Here is a 25948-nt window from a genome sequence, read left to right as displayed (position 1 = left end):
CTGCTCTTAGGGCAGGAAACGTCAGGTGTCGGTGGCGTTAGGTTATGTTGCTGCTCTTAGGGCAAGAAAACTGTGCTGTGTTATCTCAGTGTCTGGTTTCAGTGGTGTTGGGTTATGCTGCTGCTCTTAGGGCAGGAAAACTGTGCTGTATTAATCTGAACGTCTGGTGTTCGTGGCGTTAAGTATTAAGGCTTGTTCGACTTCATGTGGCGCTGTAAGAACTGACAGCCGGGTGACGTCAAAGTACCGCGAGAATGATTAGAAAAATAATACAAAGTCTAATTTCATCTCGCCCTCGCGGTACTTTGACTTCATCCGGATGTCTGTTCTTGCGGCGCTGCATGAAGTTGAACAAGCCTTAAATCTTAACATATGGTGTCGGTAGTGTTAGGTTATGTTGCTGCTCTTGGGACTTTTGGGATAGTTCTAGGAATACACCACCAAAATAAAATTGTGTTTTGCTTTTGTAAGATTATGCCTTAATGGTTGTTTTAGATTAAGATATGAAAAGATTGCTTTTAATACTGTTATTTTGTTCTTTAAGAATAGATAAGAAGCAATGGAAAACATTTGGATTAAAGGTGTTAAAAGAAAGCTGAAGAAGGTTACAGATCCTGATGTCATTCAAGAAGTTGTTGTTTTTGAGGAGAAGGAGGACGACTTCATGCAGTCTTATGTCAAGACATTGGAAAATGAAACACAGAACTATTTTAAATTGCCTGTAAGTACACACAAAGACTACTATTATTATTCATGTGAGAGATCAAACAAAGCAACCGGAAGCAGCACAGGACAACCAACCCAAACCAGAGCAAACTCTTGCAGGGCGTATGTGTCTTTCAAGATAATCAAGGATGCTGGATTTACAGGTGCTGTTGTGCACAAAATGCTGAAGCACAGTGGACATAACTTCAATATACAAGAAGAGGGTGTCAAAAACCGTATTGACCCAGAATTACTGGCGTTAATTCAGATGTGGCTTGAGCAAGGATTATCAGTCTCTGAAACACTTCTAAGGAGTGTTGATTGGGCAGGAAGGCATGGACATAAAGACAAACTAAATCGCAGATACTATGTTACACCAGAGGATATAAGAATAATTCAAAAGAGCCTCAATGCCCTAATTTTTCCAGATGTAAAAGATTGTATCAGTGTTGATATACTTGCCACCTCAGAGTTAAAGGAGAATATTTGCTTCTATCAACCACTAAGTGATGGACAGCCCTTGATAATTGTAGTACAGACACCTTGGCAAAAACAACTTCTCAAGGAACATCCACATCCAATGGTGTTCATGGATGCCACCTACAGGGGCACATGGGAGTTTTCCTTACACAAACATGTTCTCAGGGCAGAAAGAAATATGATTGGTTCACAAAAATGACCAATGAAAATGCAGAGGAGGCGGGTTCAACATTCGAAAAAAGCGCATTTTTGAGTGAGCGTCAGTTAGCAGCACTGGAGTGAGAGGATTACGTGATTACCGTATACATTTTTCAAAAGGTAAGATTTTTTATTTATGTATTTGGTAACCTTGATTTGATATTTTGAGATAAGTTAAGTAAAAATTACATAAATAGTAAGCTAACAGTCAGTAGCACGTTAGCATTATCTTATTTAGCACCAAAAAGACGTGTAAAAAGACATGATTACACATTCTTCAATGGTACGATTTTTTTATTTATGTATTTGGTAACCTTGATTTGATATTTTGAGATAAGTTAAGTAAAAAATACATAAATAGTAAGCTAACAGTCGGTAGCACGTTAGCATTATCTTATTTAGCACCAAAAAGACGTGTAAAAAGACATGATTACACATTCTTCAAAGGAACAATTGTTTTATTTGGTACCCTTGATTTGACATTCTGAGATAATTTAAGTAAAAAATACATAAATAGTAAGCTAACAGTCGTTAGCATGTTAGCATTATCTTATTTAGCACCAACTTGGATGTCGAGCGTTGATCTAAAACTTTTAATCAATGTTTTTGTGTCAGAAAACTGACTAAATACATGATCTGTGGGGTGTTTAAAAGTAAGTTGCTGCAGAGCCACTATTTTGCTTGTATTAATCACAGCTTCTGGTATGTTTGGTGGCGTTAGGTTATGTTGCTGCTCTTAGGGCAGGAAAACTGTGCTGTATTAATCTGAATGTCTGGTGTCCGTGGCGTTAGGTTATGTTGCTGCTCTTAGGGCAGGAAAACTGTGCTGTATTAATCTGAATGTCTGGTGTTCGTGGCTTTAGGTTATGTTGCTGCTCTTAGGGCAGGAAAACTGTGCTGTATTAATCTGAATGTCTGGTGGTCGTGGCGTTAGGGTATGTTGCTGCTCTTAGGGCAGGAAAACTGTGCTGTATTAATCTGAATGTCTGGTGTTCGTGGCGTTAGGGTATGTTGCTGCTCTTAGGGCAGGAAAACTGTGCTGTATCATCAATCTGAATGTCTGGTGTTCGTGGCGTTAGGGTATGTTGCTGCTCTTAGGGCAGGAAAACTGTGCTGTATCAATCTGAATGTCTGGTGTCCGTGGCGTTAGGTTATGTTGCTGCTCTTAGGGCAGGAAAACTGTGCTGTATCAATCTGAATGTCTGGTGTCCGTGGCGTTAGGTTATGTTGCTGCTCTTAGGGCAGGAAAACTTTGCTGTATTAATCTGAATGTCTGGTGTTTGTGGCGTTAGGTTATGTTGCGGCTCTTAGGGCAGGAAAACTGTGCTGTATTAATCTGAATATCTGGTGTTCGTGGCGTTAGGTTATGTTGCTGCTCTTAGGGCAGGAAAACTGTGCTGTATTTATCTGAATGTCTGGTGTCAGTGGCGTTAGGTTATGTTGCTGCTCTTAGGGCAGGAAAACTGTGCTGTATTAATCTGAATGTCTGGTGTTCATGGCGTTAGGTTATGTTGCTGCTCTTAGGGCAGGAAAACTGCTGTATCATCAATCTGAATGTCTGGTGTTTGTGGCATTAGGTTATGTTGCTGCTCTTAGGGCAGGAAAACTGTGCTGTATTAATCTGAACGTCTGGTGTCGGTGGCGTTAGGTTATGTTGCTGCTCTTAGGGCAGGAAAACTGTGCTCTATTAATCGAAACGTCTGGTGTCGGTGGTGTTAGGTTATGTTGCTGCTCTTAGGGCAGGAAAACTGTGCTCTATTAATCGAAACGTCTGGTGTTCGTGGCGTTAGGTTATGTTGCTGCTCTTAGGGCAGGAAAACTGTGCTCTATTAATCTAAACGTCTGGTGTCGGTGGCGTTAGGTTATGATGCTGCTCTTAGGGCAGGAAAACTGTGCTGTATTAATCTGAATGTCTGGTGTCAGTGGCGGTAGATTATGTTGCTGCTCTTAGGGCAGGAAAACTGTGCTGTATCATCAATCTGAATGTCTGGTTTTTGTGGCGTTAGGGTATGTTGCTGCTCTTAGGGCAGGAAAACTGTGCTGTATTAATCTGAATGTCTGGTGTCAGTGGCGTTAGATTATGTTGCTGCTCTTAGGGCAGGAAAACTGTGCTGTATCATCAATCTGAATGCCTGGTGTTTGTGGCGTTAGGTTATGTTGCTGCTCTTAGGGCAGGAAAACTGTGCTGTATTAATCTGAATGTCTGGTGTTCATGGCGTTAGGTTATGTTGCTGCTCTTAGGGCAGGAAAACTGCTGTATCATCAATCTGAATGTCTGGTGTTTGTGGCGTTAGGTTATGTTGCTGCTCTTAGGGCAGGAAAACTGTGCTCTATTAATCGAAACGTCTGGTGTCGGTGGTGTTAGGTTATGTTGCTGCTCTTAGGGCAGGAAAACTGTGCTGTATTAATCTAAACGTCTGGTGTCGGTGGCGTTAGGTTATGATGCTGCTCTTAGGGCAGGAAAACTGTGCTGTATTAATCTGAATGTCTGGTGTTTGTGGCGTTAGGTTATGTTGCTGCTCTTAGGGCAGGAAAACTGTGCTCTATTAATCGAAACGTCTGGTGTCGGTGGTGTTAGGTTATGTTGCTGCTTTTAGGGCAGGAAAACTGTGCTGTATTAATCTAAACGTCTGGTGTCGGTGGCGTTAGGTTATGATGCTGCTCTTAGGGCAGGAAAACTGTGCTGTATTAATCTGAATGTCTGGTGTTCATGGCGTTAGGTTATGTTGCTGCTCTTAGGGCAGGAAAACTGCTGTATCATCAATCTGAATGTCTGGTGTTTGTGGCTTTAGGTTATGTTGCTGCTCTTAGGGCAGGAAAACTGTGCTGTATTAATCTGAATGTCTGGTGTTTGTGGCGTTAGGTTATGTTGCTGCTCTTAGGGCAGGAAAACTGTGCTCTATTAATCGAAACGTCTGGTGTCGGTGGTGTTAGGTTATGTTGCTGCTTTTAGGGCAGGAAAACTGTGCTGTATTAATCTAAACGTCTGGTGTCGGTGGCGTTAGGTTATGATGCTGCTCTTAGGGCAGGAAAACTGTGCTGTATTAATCTAAACGTCTGGTGTTCGTGGCGTTAGGGTATGTTGCTGCTCTTAGGGCAGGAAAACTGTGCTGTATTAATCTGAATGTCTGGTGTTCATGGCGTTAGGTTATGTTGCTGCTCTTAGGGCAGGAAAACTGTGCTGTATTAATCTGAATGTCTGGTGTTCATTGCGTTAGGTTATGTTGCTGCTCTTAGGGCAGGAAAACTGCTGTATCATCAATCTGAATGTCTGGTGTTTGTGGCGTTAGGTTATGTTGCTGCTCTTAGGGCAGGAAAACTGTGCTCTATTAATCGAAACGTCTGGTGTCGGTGGTGTTAGGTTATGTTGCTGCTCTTAGGGCAGGAAAACTGTGCTGTATTAATCTAAACGTCTGGTGTCGGTGGCGTTAGGTTATGATGCTGCTCTTAGGGCAGGAAAACTGTGCTGTATTAATCTGAATGTCTGGTGTTCGTGGCGTTAGGGTATGTTGCTGCTCTTAGGGCAGGAAAACTGTGCTGTATTAATCTGAATGTCTGGTGTTCATGGCGTTAGGTTATGTTGCTGCTCTTAGGGCAGGAAAACTGCTGTATCATCAATCTGAATGTCTGGTGTTTGTGGCGTTAGGTTATGTTGCTGCTCTTAGGGCAGGAAAACTGTGCTGTATTAATCTGAATGTCTGGTGTCCGTGGCGTTAGGTTATGTTGCTGCTCTTAGGGCAGGAAAACTGTGCTGTATTAATCTAAACGTCTGGTGTCGGTGGCGTTAGGTTATGATGCTGCTCTTAGGGCAGGAAAACTGTGCTGTATTAATCTGAATGTCTGGTGTTCGTGGCGTTAGGGTATGTTGCTGCTCTTAGGGCAGGAAAACTGTGCTGTATTAATCTGAATGTCTGGTGTTTGTGGCGTTAGGTTATGTTGCTGCTCATAGGGCAGGAAAACTGTGCTGTATTAATCTGAATGTCTGGTGTCCGTGGCGTTAGGTTATGTTGCTGCTCTTAGGGCAGGAAAACTGTGCTGTATTAATCTGAATGTCTGGTGTTCGTGGCTTTAGGTTATGTTGCTGCTCTTAGGGCAGGAAAACTGTGCTGTATTAATCTGAATGTCTGGTGGTCGTGGCGTTAGGGTATGTTGCTGCTCTTAGGGCAGGAAAACTGTGCTGTATTAATCTGAATGTCTGGTGTTCGTGGCGTTAGGGTATGTTGCTGCTCTTAGGGCAGGAAAACTGTGCTGTATCATCAATCTGAATGTCTGGTGTTCGTGGCGTTAGGGTATGTTGCTGCTCTTAGGGCAGGAAAACTGTGCTGTATCAATCTGAATGTCTGGTGTCCGTGGCGTTAGGTTATGTTGCTGCTCTTAGGGCAGGAAAACTGTGCTGTATCAATCTGAATGTCTGGTGTCCGTGGCGTTAGGTTATGTTGCTGCTCTTAGGGCAGGAAAACTTTGCTGTATTAATCTGAATGTCTGGTGTTTGTGGCGTTAGGTTATGTTGCGGCTCTTAGGGCAGGAAAACTGTGCTGTATTAATCTGAATATCTGGTGTTCGTGGCGTTAGGTTATGTTGCTGCTCTTAGGGCAGGAAAACTGTGCTGTATTTATCTGAATGTCTGGTGTCAGTGGCGTTAGGTTATGTTGCTGCTCTTAGGGCAGGAAAACTGTGCTGTATTAATCTGAATGTCTGGTGTTCATGGCGTTAGGTTATGTTGCTGCTCTTAGGGCAGGAAAACTGCTGTATCATCAATCTGAATGTCTGGTGTTTGTGGCATTAGGTTATGTTGCTGCTCTTAGGGCAGGAAAACTGTGCTGTATTAATCTGAACGTCTGGTGTCGGTGGCGTTAGGTTATGTTGCTGCTCTTAGGGCAGGAAAACTGTGCTCTATTAATCGAAACGTCTGGTGTCGGTGGTGTTAGGTTATGTTGCTGCTCTTAGGGCAGGAAAACTGCTCTATTAATCGAAACGTCTGGTGTTCGTGGCGTTAGGTTATGTTGCTGCTCTTAGGGCAGGAAAACTGTGCTCTATTAATCTAAACGTCTGGTGTCGGTGGCGTTAGGTTATGATGCTGCTCTTAGGGCAGGAAAACTGTGCTGTATTAATCTGAATGTCTGGTGTCAGTGGCGGTAGATTATGTTGCTGCTCTTAGGGCAGGAAAACTGTGCTGTATCATCAATCTGAATGTCTGGTTTTTGTGGCGTTAGGGTATGTTGCTGCTCTTAGGGCAGGAAAACTGTGCTGTATTAATCTGAATGTCTGGTGTCAGTGGCGTTAGATTATGTTGCTGCTCTTAGGGCAGGAAAACTGTGCTGTATCATCAATCTGAATGCCTGGTGTTTGTGGCGTTAGGTTATGTTGCTGCTCTTAGGGCAGGAAAACTGTGCTGTATTAATCTGAATGTCTGGTGTTCATGGCGTTAGGTTATGTTGCTGCTCTTAGGGCAGGAAAACTGCTGTATCATCAATCTGAATGTCTGGTGTTTGTGGCGTTAGGTTATGTTGCTGCTCTTAGGGCAGGAAAACTGTGCTGTATTAATCTAAACGTCTGGTGTCGGTGGCGTTAGGTTATGATGCTGCTCTTAGGGCAGGAAAACTGTGCTGTATTAATCTGAATGTCTGGTGTTTGTGGCGTTAGGTTATGTTGCTGCTCTTAGGGCAGGAAAACTGTGCTCTATTAATCGAAACGTCTGGTGTCGGTGGTGTTAGGTTATGTTGCTGCTTTTAGGGCAGGAAAACTGTGCTGTATTAATCTAAACGTCTGGTGTCGGTGGCGTTAGGTTATGATGCTGCTCTTAGGGCAGGAAAACTGTGCTGTATTAATCTGAATGTCTGGTGTTTGTGGCTTTAGGTTATGTTGCTGCTCTTAGGGCAGGAAAACTGTGCTGTATTAATCTAAACGTCTGGTGTCGGTGGCGTTAGGTTATGATGCTGCTCTTAGGGCAGGAAAACTGTGCTGTATTAATCTGAATGTCTGGTGTTTGTGGCTTTAGGTTATGTTGCTGCTCTTAGGGCAGGAAAACTGTGCTGTATTAATCTGAATGTCTGGTGTTTGTGGCGTTAGGTTATGTTGCTGCTCTTAGGGCAGGAAAACTGTGCTCTATTAATCGAAACGTCTGGTGTCGGTGGTGTTAGGTTATGTTGCTGCTTTTAGGGCAGGAAAACTGTGCTGTATTAATCTAAACGTCTGGTGTCGGTGGCGTTAGGTTATGATGCTGCTCTTAGGGCAGGAAAACTGTGCTGTATTAATCTAAACGTCTGGTGTTCGTGGCGTTAGGGTATGTTGCTGCTCTTAGGGCAGGAAAACTGTGCTGTATTAATCTGAATGTCTGGTGTTCATGGCGTTAGGTTATGTTGCTGCTCTTAGGGCAGGAAAACTGTGCTGTATTAATCTGAATGTCTGGTGTTCATTGCGTTAGGTTATGTTGCTGCTCTTAGGGCAGGAAAACTGCTGTATCATCAATCTGAATGTCTGGTGTTTGTGGCGTTAGGTTATGTTGCTGCTCTTAGGGCAGGAAAACTGTGCTCTATTAATCGAAACGTCTGGTGTCGGTGGTGTTAGGTTATGTTGCTGCTCTTAGGGCAGGAAAACTGTGCTGTATTAATCTAAACGTCTGGTGTCGGTGGCGTTAGGTTATGATGCTGCTCTTAGGGCAGGAAAACTGTGCTGTATTAATCTGAATGTCTGGTGTTCGTGGCGTTAGGGTATGTTGCTGCTCTTAGGGCAGGAAAACTGTGCTGTATTAATCTGAATGTCTGGTGTTCATGGCGTTAGGTTATGTTGCTGCTCTTAGGGCAGGAAAACTGCTGTATCATCAATCTGAATGTCTGGTGTTTGTGGCGTTAGGTTATGTTGCTGCTCTTAGGGCAGGAAAACTGTGCTGTATTAATCTGAATGTCTGGTGTCCGTGGCGTTAGGTTATGTTGCTGCTCTTAGGGCAGGAAAACTGTGCTGTATTAATCTAAACGTCTGGTGTCGGTGGCGTTAGGTTATGATGCTGCTCTTAGGGCAGGAAAACTGTGCTGTATTAATCTGAATGTCTGGTGTTCGTGGCGTTAGGGTATGTTGCTGCTCTTAGGGCAGGAAAACTGTGCTGTATTAATCTGAATGTCTGGTGTTTGTGGCGTTAGGTTATGTTGCTGCTCATAGGGCAGGAAAACTGTGCTGTATTAATCTGAATGTCTGGTGTCTGTGGTGTTAGGTTATGTTGCTGCTCTTAGGGCAGGAAAACTGTGCTGTATTAATCTAAACGTCTGGTGTCGGTGGTGTTAGGTTATGTTGCTGCTCTTAGGGCAGGAAAACTGTGGTGTATTAATCTAAACGTCTGGTGTCAGTGGCGTTAGGTTATGTTGCTGCTCTTAGGGCAGGAAAACTGTGCTGTATTAATCTAAACGTCTGGTGTTGGTGGCGTTAGGTTATGTTGCTGCTCTTAGGGCAGGAAAACTGTGCTGTATTAAGGCTTGTTGGACTTCATGCGGCGCTGTAAGAACTGACAGCCGGGTGACGTCAAAGTACCGCGAGAACGATTAGAAAAATAATACGAAGTCTAATTTCATCTCGCTCTCAATTAATCTCAATGTCTGGTGTCGGTGGCAATATGTTGCTGCTCTTAGGGCAGGAAACGTCAGGTGTCGGTGGCGTTAGGTTATGTTGCTGCTCTTAGGGCAAGAAAACTGTGCTGTGTTATCTCAGTGTCTGGTTTCAGTGGTGTTGGGTTATGCTGCTGCTCTTAGGGCAGGAAAACTGTGCTGTATTAATCTGAACGTCTGGTGTTCGTGGCGTTAAGTATTAAGGCTTGTTCGACTTCATGTGGCGCTGTAAGAACTGACAGCCGGGTGACGTCAAAGTACCGCGAGAATGATTAGAAAAATAATACAAAGTCTAATTTCATCTCGCCCTCGCGGTACTTTGACTTCATCCGGATGTCTGTTCTTGCGGCGCTGCATGAAGTTGAACAAGCCTTAAATCTTAACATATGGTGTCGGTAGTGTTAGGTTATGTTGCTGCTCTTGGGACTTTTGGGATAGTTCTAGGAATACACCACCAAAATAAAATTGTGTTTTGCTTTTGTAAGATTATGCCTTAATGGTTGTTTTAGATTAAGATATGAAAAGATTGCTTTTAATACTGTTATTTTGTTCTTTAAGAATAGATAAGAAGCAATGGAAAACATTTGGATTAAAGGTGTTAAAAGAAAGCTGAAGAAGGTTACAGATCCTGATGTCATTCAAGAAGTTGTTGTTTTTGAGGAGAAGGAGGACGACTTCATGCAGTCTTATGTCAAGACATTGGAAAATGAAACACAGAACTATTTTAAATTGCCTGTAAGTACACACAAAGACTACTATTATTATTCATGTGAGAGATCAAACAAAGCAACCGGAAGCAGCACAGGACAACCAACCCAAACCAGAGCAAACTCTTGCAGGGCGTATGTGTCTTTCAAGATAATCAAGGATGCTGGATTTACAGGTGCTGTTGTGCACAAAATGCTGAAGCACAGTGGACATAACTTCAATATACAAGAAGAGGGTGTCAAAAACCGTATTGACCCAGAATTACTGGCGTTAATTCAGATGTGGCTTGAGCAAGGATTATCAGTCTCTGAAACACTTCTAAGGAGTGTTGATTGGGCAGGAAGGCATGGACATAAAGACAAACTAAATCGCAGATACTATGTTACACCAGAGGATATAAGAATAATTCAAAAGAGCCTCAATGCCCTAATTTTTCCAGATGTAAAAGATTGTATCAGTGTTGATATACTTGCCACCTCAGAGTTAAAGGAGAATATTTGCTTCTATCAACCACTAAGTGATGGACAGCCCTTGATAATTGTAGTACAGACACCTTGGCAAAAACAACTTCTCAAGGAACATCCACATCCAATGGTGTTCATGGATGCCACCTACAGGGGGATCACCTCTTATGGCTATGCATTTTATGCACTTCTTCTAAGTAATAGTATTGGAAGAGGAGTTCCATTTGCATACTTTATCGTAAGTCAGGAATCAACAGCCACACTCACTCTGTGCTTGGAAAAGCTTTCTAGCTGTAATCCTGGATTTCTTCCCCGGTAAGTGCTCTATGGAGTGTTATGTATTATGTTTTCTTTAATTTACTAAATGGTTTGATTTAATTGTTGTGAAATGACATCTGTTTAATTTTCCATCCATGTTGTCGAATAAAACTATTTTTGTGTAGGTCAGTCATGATTGATAGGGACCTGAAAGAGCACAATGCCATTAGACAGATATTTCCATCGGCAAAGATATTCCTTTGTTGGTTTCATGTCCTGCAGGTAGATAAGACAACAATTCAGGCAGCAAATTGCATTTCAACTTACATTTTACATTAATTTAGCATTACTCAAGCAGACATTAAAAACAGTAACATCATCGTTCTATTATAAAATTTAAATATAAGTTGAATAAAATTAATAAAAGTTGTTTAAAAACACAAATACAAATAATGCTAATAGAATCTAAAACCTCTAACACTTAGGCCGTGCATAGGTGGTTGGTCAAACGAGATGGAGGAAACCTGCCAGCGAGCCAGAGAAACATGGTGATTCATGCAATGGTTGCAATGAAGGGGTGTTTAACAGTAAGAACTATACCATAAAATTTTGCCTTGACAAATTTAAGACCTTGAGTCCTTTTACATATTTTCTTTGTGTCTGTTTAGACTGTTGAAAGGTTGTCAATTAAAAAGTTTCTGTTGTTCAGGAAGAGGACTTCATTCACACTTCTGCCACCAAGTGCAAGGAGCTAGATTCCTACCTTGGTAGTACAAACGTATCTACATACTTGAAGAATCAGTGGATTCCTTTGAGGGAGCTGTGGTCCAATTTTGGCAGATCATTCAATCACGAAAATTGTGAAACCAATAACAAGGCAGAAAGGTAAAACATTTAATAGGCCTGTTTATTGTATTAAAATACATGCTTCCTCTCTCAGTGTATTTTTCATTTCACTAGGCATAATTACATTTTTTTGGTAACTATATTAATGTGTACACGCATACTGTACCTAGCATGCCAAATATATGATTCTCTAGTGAATTTCCAGATCATTTTTCAAATTATTTTAGATAGAAGCATTCTATTTCCCTCAAAAATATTAATTATCTTTACAGATTCTTTCTCACAATTAAATATCAGTTCCTGAAAGGAAACGCAAACAGGCGTATTGATCAGCTCCTTGGCCTGCTGTGTGGAGATGTTCACAAATATTACTGGTAAAGTTAACACATTTTTTTAATATTTTGTTTTAAATTATGATTTGTTATTTTACTTTGCATAATTACAATTTATAATAACTGATTGAATAATTTAAAGTTACATGGATGAGCTGGCGGCAAACGGACGAATCAAAGGAGCCAATGCTGATGACTTCTCTAATGTTGTCAAGTCTATGTTTGAGAAGGGTCTGGATTCAAAATGTGAAATTAATAAAGAGGGCACATGTTTTGTTCCACCACATACAAGTACTCAGTCCCACACAGTTGATTTGGTCATGGTGAGATGTGACTGCAAAAGATCCAAATGCGGTTCTTTGTGTAAACACATAGTTTTCTCAAGATTAGTTGCACAGCAACAAGGATTAAATATTCAAGACATAAGGTCTGATCTTGCTAAAAAAATCGTTAATTGTCACTCATATTTCTCAGATGATGAAACCCTAACTGTTTTTCACAGTGACGGCAGTGTAGGGACTATAAGTCACAAAAGTCCAACATTTTGTACATGTATAGCAAATAGCCATTATGAAACATGTGTTTGTATTTTGGTTCACAACATCCTCTACGTTTCACCGACGCCCTGTGAGTTGATTGCGAATCATTCAGATTGCCAGAAAACACCAAATCAAATGCCAAAAGCCAAACTCCAGGCCATGTTAACAGACCTTGTTGAATGGAGCCAATCAGACATGTACACTGAAAACAAGGAGCTGTACAAGATGTTAGAGAGGGCACACAAACTAGTTTTTTCAAACTTCAGCATTCAGTCAAGAAAAAGAAAAATAACTGTCCTGCATGCCTATCGACAACAGATTAAAAAGGCCAGACATGTACTCACCAAGAATTACATTTGTAAAAGAAAAAACAAAAGAAAAAGGCTAAATAAAAATTAAAGAGTTGTCCTTTGTATGTACAATTTATGATCTGCAGATGCAAAAAAATCTGATAAAACAATCTGGGAAAAAATAACTGCTGGTTGCTAATTTCACATTTAATGTTTCTCAAAGGCATTATAAGCAGGCTAGTATGTGTATGTTTGTGTGTGTTAAGTATTTGTTGTACATATTTCTAGCATTTTAAATTGTAAAATAAAACACACAGATAATGTTTTGTATTTTTATTATACTTCTGGATTGTGTACATTAACATTTAAGCATTTGAACAATTCAACAATAAAGTGCAAAAAAGCCTTACTTATCTGTTGAGTCTTTTGATTTTAGTGCTCTCATTTTCTCTTTAAGGCATGAATCAATTAATGAAAAGGTCCCTTTTATAACAGCAGGCCCAAGACCATGTGTTGCCAGATCATATGTTTCCCAATTAGACTCTAAAGCATTCTGTACAGCTTTCAATGTCTTCCTGCAAGTGAAAATTCCAAAAGCCATTTAGTTTAGGATAATTTAATAATTCAGGTTATGTCAAGTTTGGTATGTTTTTTTATTACTAGATTACCTGCATTCTTCTGTTTTGGCCATGGCTGTATGTAAATTCCCCTCTTCCAACAAGGCTTGAGCCACCTTTTTCTGGGGAATGAATTTTGCTGCCAAGTATGTTAAATCACCAGCCAGATCGCTGCATTCATCTAAAATACAGTAATTAGACACAATGTAAATATTTGAAATGATGTCTAATTTGCACACAATACATTAAGTAAAGATCAAGTGTGCAAATATTTTCTGGTTGTGAATTCTGCTTATACAAACATGTCATGGTTAAAGTAACAGATCAGGGGCCTGTTTCAGTAAGGTGGTTCAACAATTCAGAGTTTTGGGTACAGAACAGCTGATCTGAGTTAGTTCAATCGACTCAAAGTAGTTTGACTCAGAGTTAAAGGGATACTCCATCATTTTGTCATATTAAACTGTTATCACCTTTACTAAGAAGAGTTGATACATATACCTCTATCATCTTAGTGGGTGCACGCAAGCGCTGTGGCGTGCGGCGACACTTTGGTAGCACTTAGCTTAGCCCAGTTCATTCAATGATACCAAACAGAGATGAAGCTAGAAGTAACCAAACACATCAAAGTTTTCCCTATTTAAAACAAGTATATAAACGAGTTATACAATCAAATATGATGGCACAAAATAAAACATGGCGCTTTTAAAAGCAAGTTAAAAGGGTAACTATAATGTATGGCGGAATAGCACTTTTGGGAGTACTTCGACTCGCCTGAAAAATCCGCTCCAAGAGGAGAGTGTTACCCCGCCTAGTCGAAGTACTCCCAAAAGTGCTATTCCGCCATACATTATAGTACATTTCTAACTTCATCACTGTTTGATACCCTTGAATGAACTGGGCTAAGCTAAGTGATACCAAAGTGTCGCAGCACGCCACAGCGCTTACGTGCACGCACTAAGAAGATAGAGGTATGTATAGACTCTTCTTAGTTAAGGTAATAACATAGTTTAATTTGACAAAACGATGGAGTATCGCTTAAAGTGCGTGCGCCACGACTATGAAAAGCTATCATCAATGGAGCTCAGATTTTACAATTCACCATGGGAATGGCACATGAAAGAAGTCTGGCTACTTTTCACTAGTGCAACTGGAATTGCTGCTGCAAGTTTACAGCAACTATGAGCATACATAAAAAAATAACAATAACATGTTGCTAGGACACATATTAGAACTTCTAGATCTGAATTACGAGTTAAAACCACAAAACAAGGATACAGGTGTCAGTATGGCCTTTAATAATTACTAAGACTGCTAGTCTGTTTTTACCTTCACAAAGTTTTGAGCACTGTGAAGTTAACTTTGTGCGCTTTGAGGGCGTCACCTCCAACTCCACCAACTTCTCTGTAATTTTCTGTTTTTGGCCCTTGGCCTTCCGTAGGTAGGCCACTACTGTGTTTGCGGAGTAGCATTCTGGTAGGGAGCATCTCCTTTGCAGTTCTTCTGATGTAACCAGGTATCTGAAACATTAAATTACATAGATTATAATTGAATAGGTTTAAAATGTAATCTTTAAAAAAACATCTTTAGATGTGTCTACCTATAAAAAGTCTACCTTTTTGCTTGGTTAAAGTCCGAAACCTTCAAAACACTTTCCACCAGAAATCCCCCTGGAAGGACAGAAAAAAGAATAGTAAAAGTATGCAATGGAAACTAAATGTAGGCTACTATAAAAATAATATGTTCCTTATTCTTCATCCTGATTTATTTGACCCCTTCTTACAGACCATTTACCAGTATTTTTATTTTGTGACCTAGCAAAAACACAGCTAAATTTTTTTTTGTGATTTACTGTGTTAAGTAAGGAATAATTAACAACGGGAGATTGAATAATAATAAAAATGATGCACACCCAAGGTGGTAATTCAGCACAGCTTAACATTGGTTTCATTCCTAACCCTTCAACACAAGATTTAGATTTACAGTATAGATGTATCTGTTTTTCCTGAAGATTGTTAAGATAGATGAGGATTCATTAAGTGCTGGGCAGAAAGTGAATGACAGTGCAGTATTATGGCTACAGTGTGTTTTAAATATTTCATTGCTTTCTTTAAAATGTCTCAAAGTCATGACTGTTTACAACACACTTGGCATCACATTCGTGATTTAATCTAAAATTACACTTTTCGTATCAATCCACAATCATAATTAAAGCACTTTAATTGAGCGTGACCAGCGCAGCAAAAATAAAGCCGACACCAAAACGATCGCAGTACTACTGCTTCAGTGACGCTCCTGCTACGCGAAGACGTGCTGCTCACACATGCGGTGTTTAAGATATTTGACAAGTTAGGTGTGGTTTACAGAAAAATAATCAACATCCATGGAACATTTTTCAGCCAATCAGAATAAAGGATTCAACAGGATTTCCACAAACCTTTAAGGAAATTGTTCATTTGTCAAAGTTTCAACTTAGAACTTTACCTGACTTATCTTGGATTTGCCCTGTGCTATTTTTTCCCTCAACTCCTGCACTCTGTCTTATGCTGTCTTGTTCCTCAAGTCCAGTGGTGTTGGGAAAACTTTCTCCTGTGCTGTGTTGTCCCTCATTTCTGGTGTTGGGGTTACTTTCTTCTGTGCTGTCTTGTCCCTCATTTCTGGTGTTGGGGTTACTTTCTCCTGTGGTGTCTTGTCTCTCATTTCTGGTGTTGGGGTTACTTTCTCCTGTGCTGTCTTGTCCCTCATTTCTGGTGTTTGAGTTACTTTCTCCTGTGCTGTCTTGTCTCTCATTTCTGGTGTTGGGGTTACTTTCTCCCGTGCTGTCTTGTCCATCATTTCTGGTGTTGGGGTTACTTTCTCCTGTGCTGTCTTGTCCCTCATTTCTGGTGTTGGGGTTACTTTCTCCTGTGCTGTCTTGTCCCTCATTTCTGGTGTTGGGGTTCCTTTCTCCTGTGCTGTCTTGTCCATCATTTCTGGTGTTGGGGTTACTTTCTCCTGTGCTGTCTTGTCCCTCATTTCTGGTGTTGGGGTTACTTTCTCCTTTGCTGTCTTGTCCCTCATTTCTGGTGTTGGGGTTACTTTCTCCTGTGCTGTCTTGTCCCTCATTTCTGGTGTTTGAGTTACTTTCTCCTGTGCTGTCTTGTCCCTCATTTCTGGTGTTTGAGTTACGTTCTCCTGTGGTGTCTTGTCCCTCATTTTTGGTGTTGGGGTTACTTACTCCTGAGCTGTCTTGTCCCTCATGTCTAGAGTTTGTGTTGCTTTCTCCTAAGCTATGTTGTTCCTCCGGTCTTGTGTTCTTTGGGTTGCTTTGTCCTGAGCTGTCTTGCCCTTCGATTCTGGTTCTGTTTGGGATAATTTCTCCTGCGCTGTCTTCTCAAAGAATTTGTTTATTAGTAAGAATTTTACAATCCATTAATCTCTCAGGATGTAAAATGCATCTATGCAAAATAAAAGGTTTACTTGATAATGTTGCAAAAGGGTAAGTTGTTCATAATTTAACTACCTTTGCAAAAAATGCACCTGGCATCCTCTTGATTTCCAGGTAGACATTTTGTATGAATACGTACTGAACAAGTTGAACATTTTTCCTATAAAGATCATTTCCATAAAAATGGTTAAATCAAGATTTCCCTAACTGAATCAAATGCTTCAAAAACACACAAGGCAGAAACAAACAAATACAAAACTTGATTACTTTTTTCTAAATTAAAATGTCATTTACATCACTTACCTGGATCTTTCTAGATGCCATCCTGTGACAAATACCACAAATACCAGACCTATCTAAAGTAACAGGACACACGCTAGCTGTGATAATACTCTTTCAACATGATCTAACCAATAAGAAACTCTGAATATGTGCATGGAACTTACCAAGTGAACTGAATAGAAATATCCCCAGTCGTTCTCTCTCCTGCAGTACAGGCGAGCATGCAAGATAGCCCCTTGTGTCACCTAAAAAAGCCTCAGCAAACTTCAGAAGTTCCAAAAAAAAAAAGAAAACATAATAGCAACAAAAGTACATAAGCTTAGCTCAACTTCTAAAACAAGCTTCACTTATTTATTAGGGTACGAACAATTAAGAACAGTGTTGTAATTCTTAAAACATTTGTTGTATCTGTAGCTGTTGTTAAAAAATTTTTTTACCACTGCTGTAAAAACGCCACATGAAATAGTGTCATTCTGAAGGGTATGGTTCCTCTTTGTTCTTTTCCACGGTCCCCGGTAGCCTTTTGATGCAGCAAATATGCTAAAATGTAAGTCACAGTAAGTTAAAATATGTTAAGTTGACATTCCATAGCAAAGGTTTATGTAGATATAGATACAGCGGGGAAAATAAATATTTGACACATCAGCATTTTTTTCAATAAGGGTATTTCTAAGTAGCCTGGTCCAACCAGACTCTCGTACATTCATTTCATTTGTACAGAGAGTCTGGCCACGTTCCATTGCAAAGTGTTACTTCCGTTAAGGAGGGTCCTCTGTTGAAGTTTAAAACTATTGGATCTGCCCAGAGTCACTCAGGATCTGCCATAGCCAATCGCTAACGTGTGATCGTGACGTATATCATGCGCCGAAACCGACCGGAAACAACAAGCCAGAATGATCAGACCAACAAAACTTAGCAAACATTTTTCTTGCTCCGGCTTTAACTTCTGTATATTCGGCAGTTTTGCATCAATGGACTGAATAGCTTTTCTCATGTCTTTCTCCGCTGCCATTACTGAACTACAACTGACGCACAACCTCAACGTCATTGTTCTTAGCCACTCCCCTCTGTTCGCTGATTGGACCTGCAGATTTTTGCAGGAGAAAATGAAACTCTACACAGCAGTCCCAGACGTACTTCTGAAGCTAAATGAAAATTAAGCGGAAGCACGTAGGAGGGCGGAGCCAAACTAATTTTTAAGTGGGCTATTGACACAAAATTTCCACCAGATGTAGCCATCAAGCCAAATATTGAATTCATACAAGAAATCAGAACATTTAAGTATACAAGTTGATTCAAAATAAATGAAATGACACAGGGAATAAGTGTTGAACACGAAGAGAACAAGGTGCAAAATGGCATAGAAAGTCAGGAGATCACCTGAAATATGCCAGTACTGAGAGAGAAAACCTGCCCCCAAACAGTACTAACTGATATCAGCTGCTTTAGTCCTAACTGATGGCCTATAAAGGCTTCTCATTACCCAGGAGGTAGAGCCCTGCAAGCCCGTCGGGGCCCGACAGGCTAAGCCTATTTGGGCCGGGCTCGGGCCGTTTTTTTTTTTACAGACCGGGCTCGGGTCGGGCTTATTTTAGCGTCTCTCCTCATTGTGTGTGTGTGTGTTTGCGTGTGTAGCAGAGACAGCGCGCATCTGAGGCTATGTTTACATTAATGTTCCTTTAAAACCTTGCTTTTGCTATGTTACGCCTTTGATTTACACATCACCCGTTTCGACCCTCATAAACGGATTTGTTTGCAAAAACTGCAGACCCTGTTTAGTTTGAGTGTAAATAAACGTAGATGGAATCTTATGTAAACGAACAGCTCATGTTAATGTGACAGCACATCATTTTCAAAGTAAAAATTATTTTTATTCAGGTAATGGTTTGCAACGGAGGTTTTGCCAAAAATAGTAAACATCTACCAACCAGCTATTATAAACGCTATCAGATTGTTTTATGTATCCTTATAGATAATGTCTGTTTTATATTTATGTTTGAGTATTGTTGGGTTTGAATATTCTTGTGTTGTTTATGTTTTGTTTAAATTTAGTTAGCTTATTACGAAAGATAGACCGTTATTTTAAACGCCATATAGGGCGTTGTAAATAGAGCCCGACCGATTTATCGTTTTGCCGATTTTATCGGCCGATATGAGCATGTCGCAGATATATCTGTATCGGCGTATAAGCCGCAGATAAGCGCCGATATGAACGTTTGTTACAGAACACATTAAATGCATTTGAAAGATGTAAGTACTTGTTTGTCCAGCAGAGTGCGCCATACTGGTTGCTAATGGTGACCCAGGTCACTCACTGTAGTGACACCATCCAATCCCCCACCCCCTTCACTTCAGTCAGGCTCTCAGTTCAGGTGGCATGAAAGCAGTCACGCAGTGTCTTCTTCACAACATTGTTACACCTGGTATTAAGACGCGCTTTGGTCGATTGGATTATAAATGGACAAGAGAGACGCATTCCCGCTTACATTTGGTGTTTTTAATCCGTCTCTTTGTCGACTTGCGAGTTAAAACGCAAGCGGGAGAAATGACGCGAGACGGAGAAATGACACGTTAAACTACGCGCAGCCGTGCACTTATATATCACTATATGAGATTACTGCTGCTTGTGTTGTTAGTTAACATGCTAATTTCAGAGCAATTGATTCAATAAGCTCGCGCAACTCTACACCCCTGCTAAATAAAAGAGGCGGAGCGAAGACGCTTTAGTTTTATAAAAGTCTAAAGTTTGCACGGAACCCTGGGTTTGTGTTATAAAAACGTTGTGCACAACATTAAACATAGCGTACATTAGTATGTGCTCCGTCAAGCATTGTCTTCGTAACGGTGAGTGGCTAACAAATTTGTGAAGTACACAACTTACTGTAAAGCTAATATTAATCAATGACTTCATAAGTTTCTCTTTATAACGTTATTCTTGTCAAAACTGCAAATGATGCAAGTTTTATGTATTTTGTTCTCTTTGTGTTTTAAAGTTATTTATAATAAGTCAAGTTTACTGTTTAGTGCACTGATATCCGACTCATTTTGGATAATAAAGTTTATTGTTAACTTCTTGCCTATAGTACATATCTTTGTCACATCAATATAAGTGTTGGATCACCACATTTGTGAGTGATCTCCACATTTGTGAGTGATCATTGCATTGTATTTATTCATATACAGTATATTATGTTAAAGTATATAGTGTATTCTATGTACAGTACTTTAGTATAATATACTGCAGTATATGTGTACTGAACTATAATATACACATAAAGATATCGGCCGATATATCGTCATCGGTCTTTTTTTACTCCCTAATATCTGTATCGGCATCGGCCCAAAAAAACGCATATCGGTCGGGCTCTAGTTGTAAAAGTCAATTTAAATGGAGAATTGTAATGGGTCAGACATTATTTTCTAGTTTAATTTAAGTTTTTCTTGCTACTTGAAAATGAATTTCGTTTCATATAATTTGTCTCTAAATTTTAATGGATGTTTTGTTGATAAGTTTTGTGAATATAAATTAATAAAAACAAAAAATCAATGTCATATTAATATTTAATGCTTGTTTAGCCGATTGCGCTTTTTGCTATTTATGCGTTGCTAGCGGAGGACGTGCACGGACCTCACACACTTTTAAAAATTAACGTCATACTAATTTTTATTAATTAATTGCACACTGAACAGCAACAGGTAAGGGAAGATAAGTTATTTGGTGTTTTTCTGAAGAATACAGTCAGTTTGTACAAACATTTTTAAATGGACTATAAGATCATAAATATGAACTGTGAACAATTAACTATTATAACTCCCTACATTAAAGCAATAAGCATTTCTGTAGGCTAAAGCTATACTTCACCTCTTATTATGTTTGAGAAGGCGCGTCCAAGAGAGAGAGAGCGCGCGCATCAAAGAGCGCGTGCGTCAGAGAGAGCTTAAAAGTGATTGATATTGGTCTCGGGTCAGGTTGGGTTGGGCTGAAAAAATTGCAGACATTGTCGGGCTGGGGTAGGGTCGGGCTTGAACACTTCGGGCCAGGGCCGGGTTAGGGCTGGAGTTTTTGGCCCGTGCAGGGCTCTACCAGGAGGCACACAGGAAAGACTTTATGATGGGGAAAAGCAATGAACTCTCTCAAGATCTTCGTAATCTTAAATTGAAAAGCATTTTAATGGGAATGGTAATAGGCGCATTTCCAGAATGCTGAATGTTCCTGTGACCACTGTGGGGGCCATTATCCGGAAATAGAAAGAGCATCAGTTCACAATAAACCGGCCACGATCAGGTGCTCTACGTAAGATCCCTGTCTGAGGAGTCCAAAGAATAATCTGGAGAGTTCTCCAAGAGCCAAGAACCACTCCTTGCATTAGTAGGTACTGTTGTTTAAAAGAAAAGTATAAGCAATGCACTGAACCGCAACAGCATCCATGCACGCTCACCACGCAAGACTCCATTGCTGAACAAAAAGCATGCTGAGGCTCAGTTAAAGTTTGTGAAAGAGCATCTGGAGAAGCCTGTGGATTATTGGGAGACTATATAGTCAGATGAAAGCAAAATGTAACTTTTTGGCAGTCATTCTACACACCCTGTTTGGAGAAGAAATGGCACTGCCCACCACCCCAAGGACACTATCCCAACAGTTAAGTTTGGGGGTGGAAGCATCATGGTTCGGGGCTGCTTTTCAGCAAGGGGTACTGGCAGACTTCATATTATTAATGGCATGATGAATGGAGAAATGTACCGGGACATTCTGGACAAAAATCTGCTGCCATCTACCAGAAAGCTGAAAATGAAAAGAGGGTGGACATTTCAGTGTGATCCCATGATCACAATGATCCCAAACACAAGGTCAAGGAAAGAATGAACTGGTTTCAAAGAAAGAAAATCAAATCCCATAGAAAATCTATGGAGAGAACTGAAGATCAAAGTTCATAAAAGAAGCCCAATGAACCTTCAAGATTTAAAGAGCATTTGTGTGGAAGAAAGGGCCAGAAACACTCCTGAGCAATGCAGACGACTGGTCTCTCCATACAAGATGTGTCTAGAAGCTGTAATCACCGATAAAGGCTTTTCTACAAAGTATTAAATAAAGTGTGTTCAATAATTATTCCCTGGGTCATTTCACATTATTTATTTGGACTCAACTTCTATAATTAAATTTTCTGATTTCTTTTTATGAATTCAATATTTGGCTTGATGGGTACATCTGGGAAAATTTTGTGTCAATAGCTCACTTAGAAATCCCCTTAATGATAAAAATGCTGATGTGTCAAATACTTATTTTCAGATGGATAGATGGATGGATGGATGGATAGATGGATGGATGGATGGATGGATGGATGGATGGATGGAATATTTTTAGTTGTACCTCCAATTTTCTGCTAATTTGTAGTACTGTTCATCTTCTTCCCCCAGTGAATTTAAGTAAGTAATAGTATGATCAACAATACTGCAGTGCTAAAAAAATATATTATATAAAAACAGCAAAATAGAAAACGGGGCCAATGTTTATTGTGCACATTACTACTCGCAGCAAAATCTCATTAATAAGTAACTTACAAAAAAGGTCCAGTGATTCCCACACTCCAGATAGGGACCGATGATCTCCTTTATGTTTTCAAAGATGTTCCTCTGAACAGGAGAGAAAATTAATTAATCTAAAGTATAACATATCAATAAAACAAGGGAATGAGACAAGCAAGTAATGTTTACCTAAACACTACAGGTCAGAAGTTTAGGATCACTCTAAAAAAATGTTTTTAAATCTAAAGTTTTGTTTCAAAGTTTGAAATGACTTGTTGACAAAAATAGAGTCCAAAATACATGGACATTTCTTTAATTCTGTTCAAAAAGCTAGTATTTTTCATACAATTTACTCTCTTTAGCACTGTTTTCATTGTCCTAAAAACAGGCTGATGTCTTCCTTGTTCTATGAAGTCCCTCCTTCAAAAATACGTAATGAGTTCTGATTGTGTAGCTTGTTTAGTGTGTTGTGATTTGACAGCAGCTTAGCCAGAGCTGTTTGATCTTAGCTGGCGACTGACATATTCCTGTGGGCGGAGCTTAGTCAAAAGCTCCTATATTGACGTCATTCAACCGGGAAGTAGAGGGCTTTAGTCCAAACCGGCCTACACACTAAATAAACTTTGAAAAATGGGATCAGGAAAAACGGGACCTTTAAGAAGATTTATAGTTTCGGGCAGTCGTAGCCTAAGGGTTAAGTAGTCTGACCTCTCACTCAAAGGTCGCTGATTCGATTCCTAGTGACTGAGGTGCCCTTGCTTACTCCCAGTTGCTCCCTGAACACTGCAGTGATGGCGGCCCCATGTCTTGGTGTATGTGTGTTAACTATTTGCGGTGTAAGTGTTCCCATTTATTGTGGATGGCTTAAATGCAGATGTCACTTTCACAATTGTGATATTCCATTGTTTTGACAGGTTTACTATTATGCTAAAATTTCTAAATGACAAAAAATGTAAATAAACTGAATAAATGATCCTAAACTTTGCTTGGTTAACCCAGTTAGAACAGGGAATTAACTTTTGTAGGAGTAATTCTTACCTTGGTAAAGTAACGGCTCCTTGCTCTTGGTTTCCCTTCCAGAATATCAGTCAGGGTGTGGGTATTAATAGCCAGAACATCAGGTTGCCTCTAAATGATTAATAAATATTACATGATATTGATATTTATATTGAGTGCTAAAAATCTTTTAAACACACACACAGACACACACACACATCCAGTATTAATGTGTTAGTTACCATGCTGAACAGGTGAAACAAGGCATCCATGACCTGACAAAGAGCATTGATGAAAGAAAAAAAACTTAGGAAAAGTGGGAATGGCATTCCAATAAGGACAAGTTCGGTATTTTACACTTAAAGCCCTGTTTTCAGATTGTTTATTGACTGAAACTTGGACATATGCGGCTGCCAACAGGTTTTATCATAGTTTTTGCCAACTCCATTGACTTGTATTAGATGTGCTGTGAGGTACGGTATTACTCCACGCCGGGAACTTTGTTTCTATTCTTGCAATTGGCAATGGCAACCACCACCTGGGCTGGAGTGTCTACTATTCAAGCTCTAAGCGGAAGGATGTATGGGTGTGAAGCGTTTGGAAAAATAGGTCCACAAGTTAACAACGAATGGTAAAACAGCTGTTGGAAACCATCTTTTGCAGCGATTTTTGTGTGAGCATATCAGTGAACACCCTTGACCACCACTCGGTGAGTTTTACGTCTTTGTAAACAAAAGTTTAATGCATTTTTGGAAGTATTGTTCCAGTGCACCTATGCACCCATTGGAGAGGTGTGAGGTGAAACAACAAACACCCGAAAATTCTCGGGGCAGCCGCATATGTCGAAATTTCAGTCAAAACCGTTCTATTTCATCATAAACAATCTGAAAACAGGGCTTTAAGTGTAAAATACCGAGCTTGTCCTTTAAACACTAAAAAGTGTATCTGACAAGTATATCCAAAGTAACTTCCATGCATTAAAGTTTATTTTCATATAGAAACAGAAGTTATAAAACAATAGAAATTTTACCTCATCAGACACTTTGTTGTTGTCTATTAGTGATTCAAAACTTTTCACATAAAGTGGATAAGGACCAATTTGTCCAATTTTGGATTCTCTATGTAGTCCTTCTGACTTCATAATTTTTAAGACTGCATAAGTAAAAAATGGTGAAACAATATGCTCAACATATACATAAACAAAATGGTGAAACAATATGCTCAACATATACATAAACATACAGAACAGGTCTACTGTCATACATCAATTGGAAAGACATTTTTTATTGTGTAAATGGTATTCCATGAAAAGCACACCACATAATTAAAAAGTGTTATGCTTACCATTCATTTTTCTCCAAAAGAAATTCCCCTTGAAGAGAGGGCTATAAGTTGACATAATGACAATATATTAACACATCACAAATATTAACACAGGTGTTAAAAGTTCGTACTATAATTGGTACTTTGTTAATGAACAATTACAGAAGTTTGTCTTTGGCAGCTAAGAGCAATAACATAACACCACATCAGACATTCAGATTAATACAGCACAGTTTTCCTGCCCTAAGAGCAGCAACATAACCTAACGCCACCAAACATACCAGAAGCTGTGATTAATACAAGCAAAATAGTGGCTCTGCAGCAACTTACTTTTAAACACCCCACAGATCATGTATTTAGTCAGTTTTCTGACACAAAAACATTGATTAAAAGTTTTAGATCAACGCTCGACATCCAAGTTGGTGCAAAATAAGATAATGCTAACATGCTAACGACTGTTAGCTTACTATTTATGTATTTTTTACTTAAATTATCTCAAAATGTCAAATCAAGGGTACCAAATAAAAAAATTGTTCCTTTGAAGAATGTGTAATCATGTCTTTTTACACGTCTTTTTGGTGCTAAATAAGATAATGCTAACGTGCTACCGACTGTTAGCTTACTATTTATGTATTTTTTTACTTAACTTATCTCAAAATATCAAATCAAGGTTACCAAATACATAAATAAAAAAATTGTACCATTGAAGAATGTGTAATCATGTCTTTTTACACGTCTTTTTGGTGCTAAATAAGATAATGCTAACGTGCTACCGACTGTTAGCTTACTATTTATGTATTTTTTACTTAACTTATCTCAAAATATCAAATCAAGGTTACCAAATACATAAATAAAAAATCTTACCTTTTGAAAAATGTATACGGTAATCACTTAATCCTCTCACTCCAGTGCTGCTAACTGACGCTCACTCAAAAATGCGCTTTTTTCGAATGTTGAACCCGCCTCCTCTGCATTTTCATTGGTCATTTTTGTGAACCAATCATATTTCTTTCTGCCCTGAGAACATGTTTGTGTAAGGAAAACTCCCATGTGCCTCTGCGAGACTCGCTCAATGTCCCGCCCACGGCGCTATCTGATTGGTTACACACCCGCTTACACCTCACGAGTAATATCCTATCAACACTTGCGAGATGGTTGTGGAGCTGTCAGCTGTGTGTCGAAACGAAGGAAAGCAGCATGCATATTCACCAGCATATTATAAAGCATATTAATAAAGCGGGAATAAACATCACAATCTGATTATCTGTTTATGATGACAAGCAGAGTTAGTGTCCCATTCACACCACACAAAATGGCCGAAGTCACATATGATAAACGCCAATGAGGCGAGGCGCGGGCGCGTCCAGT

At 39.7% G+C, this 25948-nt stretch overlaps 3 protein-coding genes across 7 annotated transcripts in view; 1 reads left to right on the top strand and 2 right to left on the bottom strand.

The window, feature by feature from the left end:
* The window catches only part of LOC129443119 (tripartite motif-containing protein 16-like), a 56303-nt gene that overhangs the window by 13756 nt on the left and 16599 nt on the right, over positions 1-25948 (bottom strand). The window lies entirely within an intron of this gene.
* LOC129432347 (uncharacterized) lies at positions 1320-12824 on the top strand. 2 transcript variants are annotated; one of them, XM_073864509.1, is made up of 7 exons: positions 1320-1503; positions 9537-10465; positions 10594-10690; positions 10894-10995; positions 11118-11293; positions 11527-11628; positions 11729-12824. In XM_073864509.1, the coding sequence occupies exons 2-7, from the start codon at positions 9552-9554 to the stop codon at positions 12522-12524; spliced, it is 2187 nt and encodes a 728-aa protein (XP_073720610.1). In that variant the 5' UTR covers positions 1320-1503; positions 9537-9551; the 3' UTR covers positions 12525-12824. The 2 variants fall into 2 exon arrangements, with proteins under 2 accessions (XP_073720610.1, XP_055046688.2); XM_055190713.2 differs by lacking the exon at positions 1320-1503 and having other exon boundaries at positions 8755-10465.
* On the bottom strand, positions 12734-25630 carry LOC129452472 (uncharacterized). 4 transcript variants are annotated; one of them, XM_055216341.2, is made up of 16 exons: positions 25445-25630; positions 24602-24642; positions 24288-24409; positions 23500-23532; positions 23300-23389; positions 22298-22369; positions 22107-22195; positions 17176-17278; positions 16903-17002; positions 16760-16812; positions 16532-16616; positions 15514-16398; positions 14645-14699; positions 14359-14549; positions 13084-13213; positions 12734-12990 (listed from the first exon to the last, which is right to left on the bottom strand). In XM_055216341.2, exons 2-16 carry the CDS (start codon positions 24606-24608, stop codon positions 12822-12824), a joined length of 2184 nt encoding a protein of 727 aa, XP_055072316.1. In that variant the 5' UTR covers positions 24609-24642; positions 25445-25630; the 3' UTR covers positions 12734-12821. The 4 variants fall into 4 exon arrangements, with proteins under 4 accessions (XP_055072316.1, XP_055072314.1, XP_055072315.1 ...); XM_055216339.2 differs by lacking the exon at positions 25445-25630 and having other exon boundaries at positions 24602-25432; XM_055216340.2 differs by lacking the exons at positions 23500-23532; positions 25445-25630 and having other exon boundaries at positions 24602-25432.

Source organism: Misgurnus anguillicaudatus, unplaced genomic scaffold, assembly GCF_027580225.2.
Source record: "Misgurnus anguillicaudatus unplaced genomic scaffold, ASM2758022v2 HiC_scaffold_26, whole genome shotgun sequence".
Classification (NCBI taxonomy): Eukaryota; Metazoa; Chordata; class Actinopteri; order Cypriniformes; family Cobitidae; genus Misgurnus; species Misgurnus anguillicaudatus.
The sequence above is the reverse complement of the archived record's forward strand: the minus strand, read 5'-3'. Positions and strand labels throughout refer to the sequence as shown.

Coding starts and splice junctions, on each gene's coding strand:
- LOC129432347 (XM_073864509.1), top strand. CDS start 9,552: ATGGAAAACATTTGGATTAAAGGTGTTAAAAGAAAGCTGAAGAAGGTT. Junction 10,466..10,593: donor AATCCTGGATTTCTTCCCCG/GTAAGTGCTCTA, acceptor ATTTTTGTGTAG/GTCAGTCATGATTGATAGGG. Junction 10,996..11,117: donor CAATGAAGGGGTGTTTAACA/GTAAGAACTATA, acceptor TCTGTTGTTCAG/GAAGAGGACTTCATTCACAC.
- LOC129452472 (XM_055216339.2), bottom strand. CDS start 24,656: ATGTCAACTTATAGCCCTCTCTTCAAGGGGAATTTCTTTTGGAGAAAA. Junction 22,370..23,299: donor GGAGCCGTTACTTTACCAAG/GTAAGAATTACT, acceptor TCTCCTGTTCAG/AGGAACATCTTTGAAAACAT. Junction 22,196..22,297: donor GGAATCACTGGACCTTTTTT/GTAAGTTACTTA, acceptor ATATTTTTTTAG/CACTGCAGTATTGTTGATCA.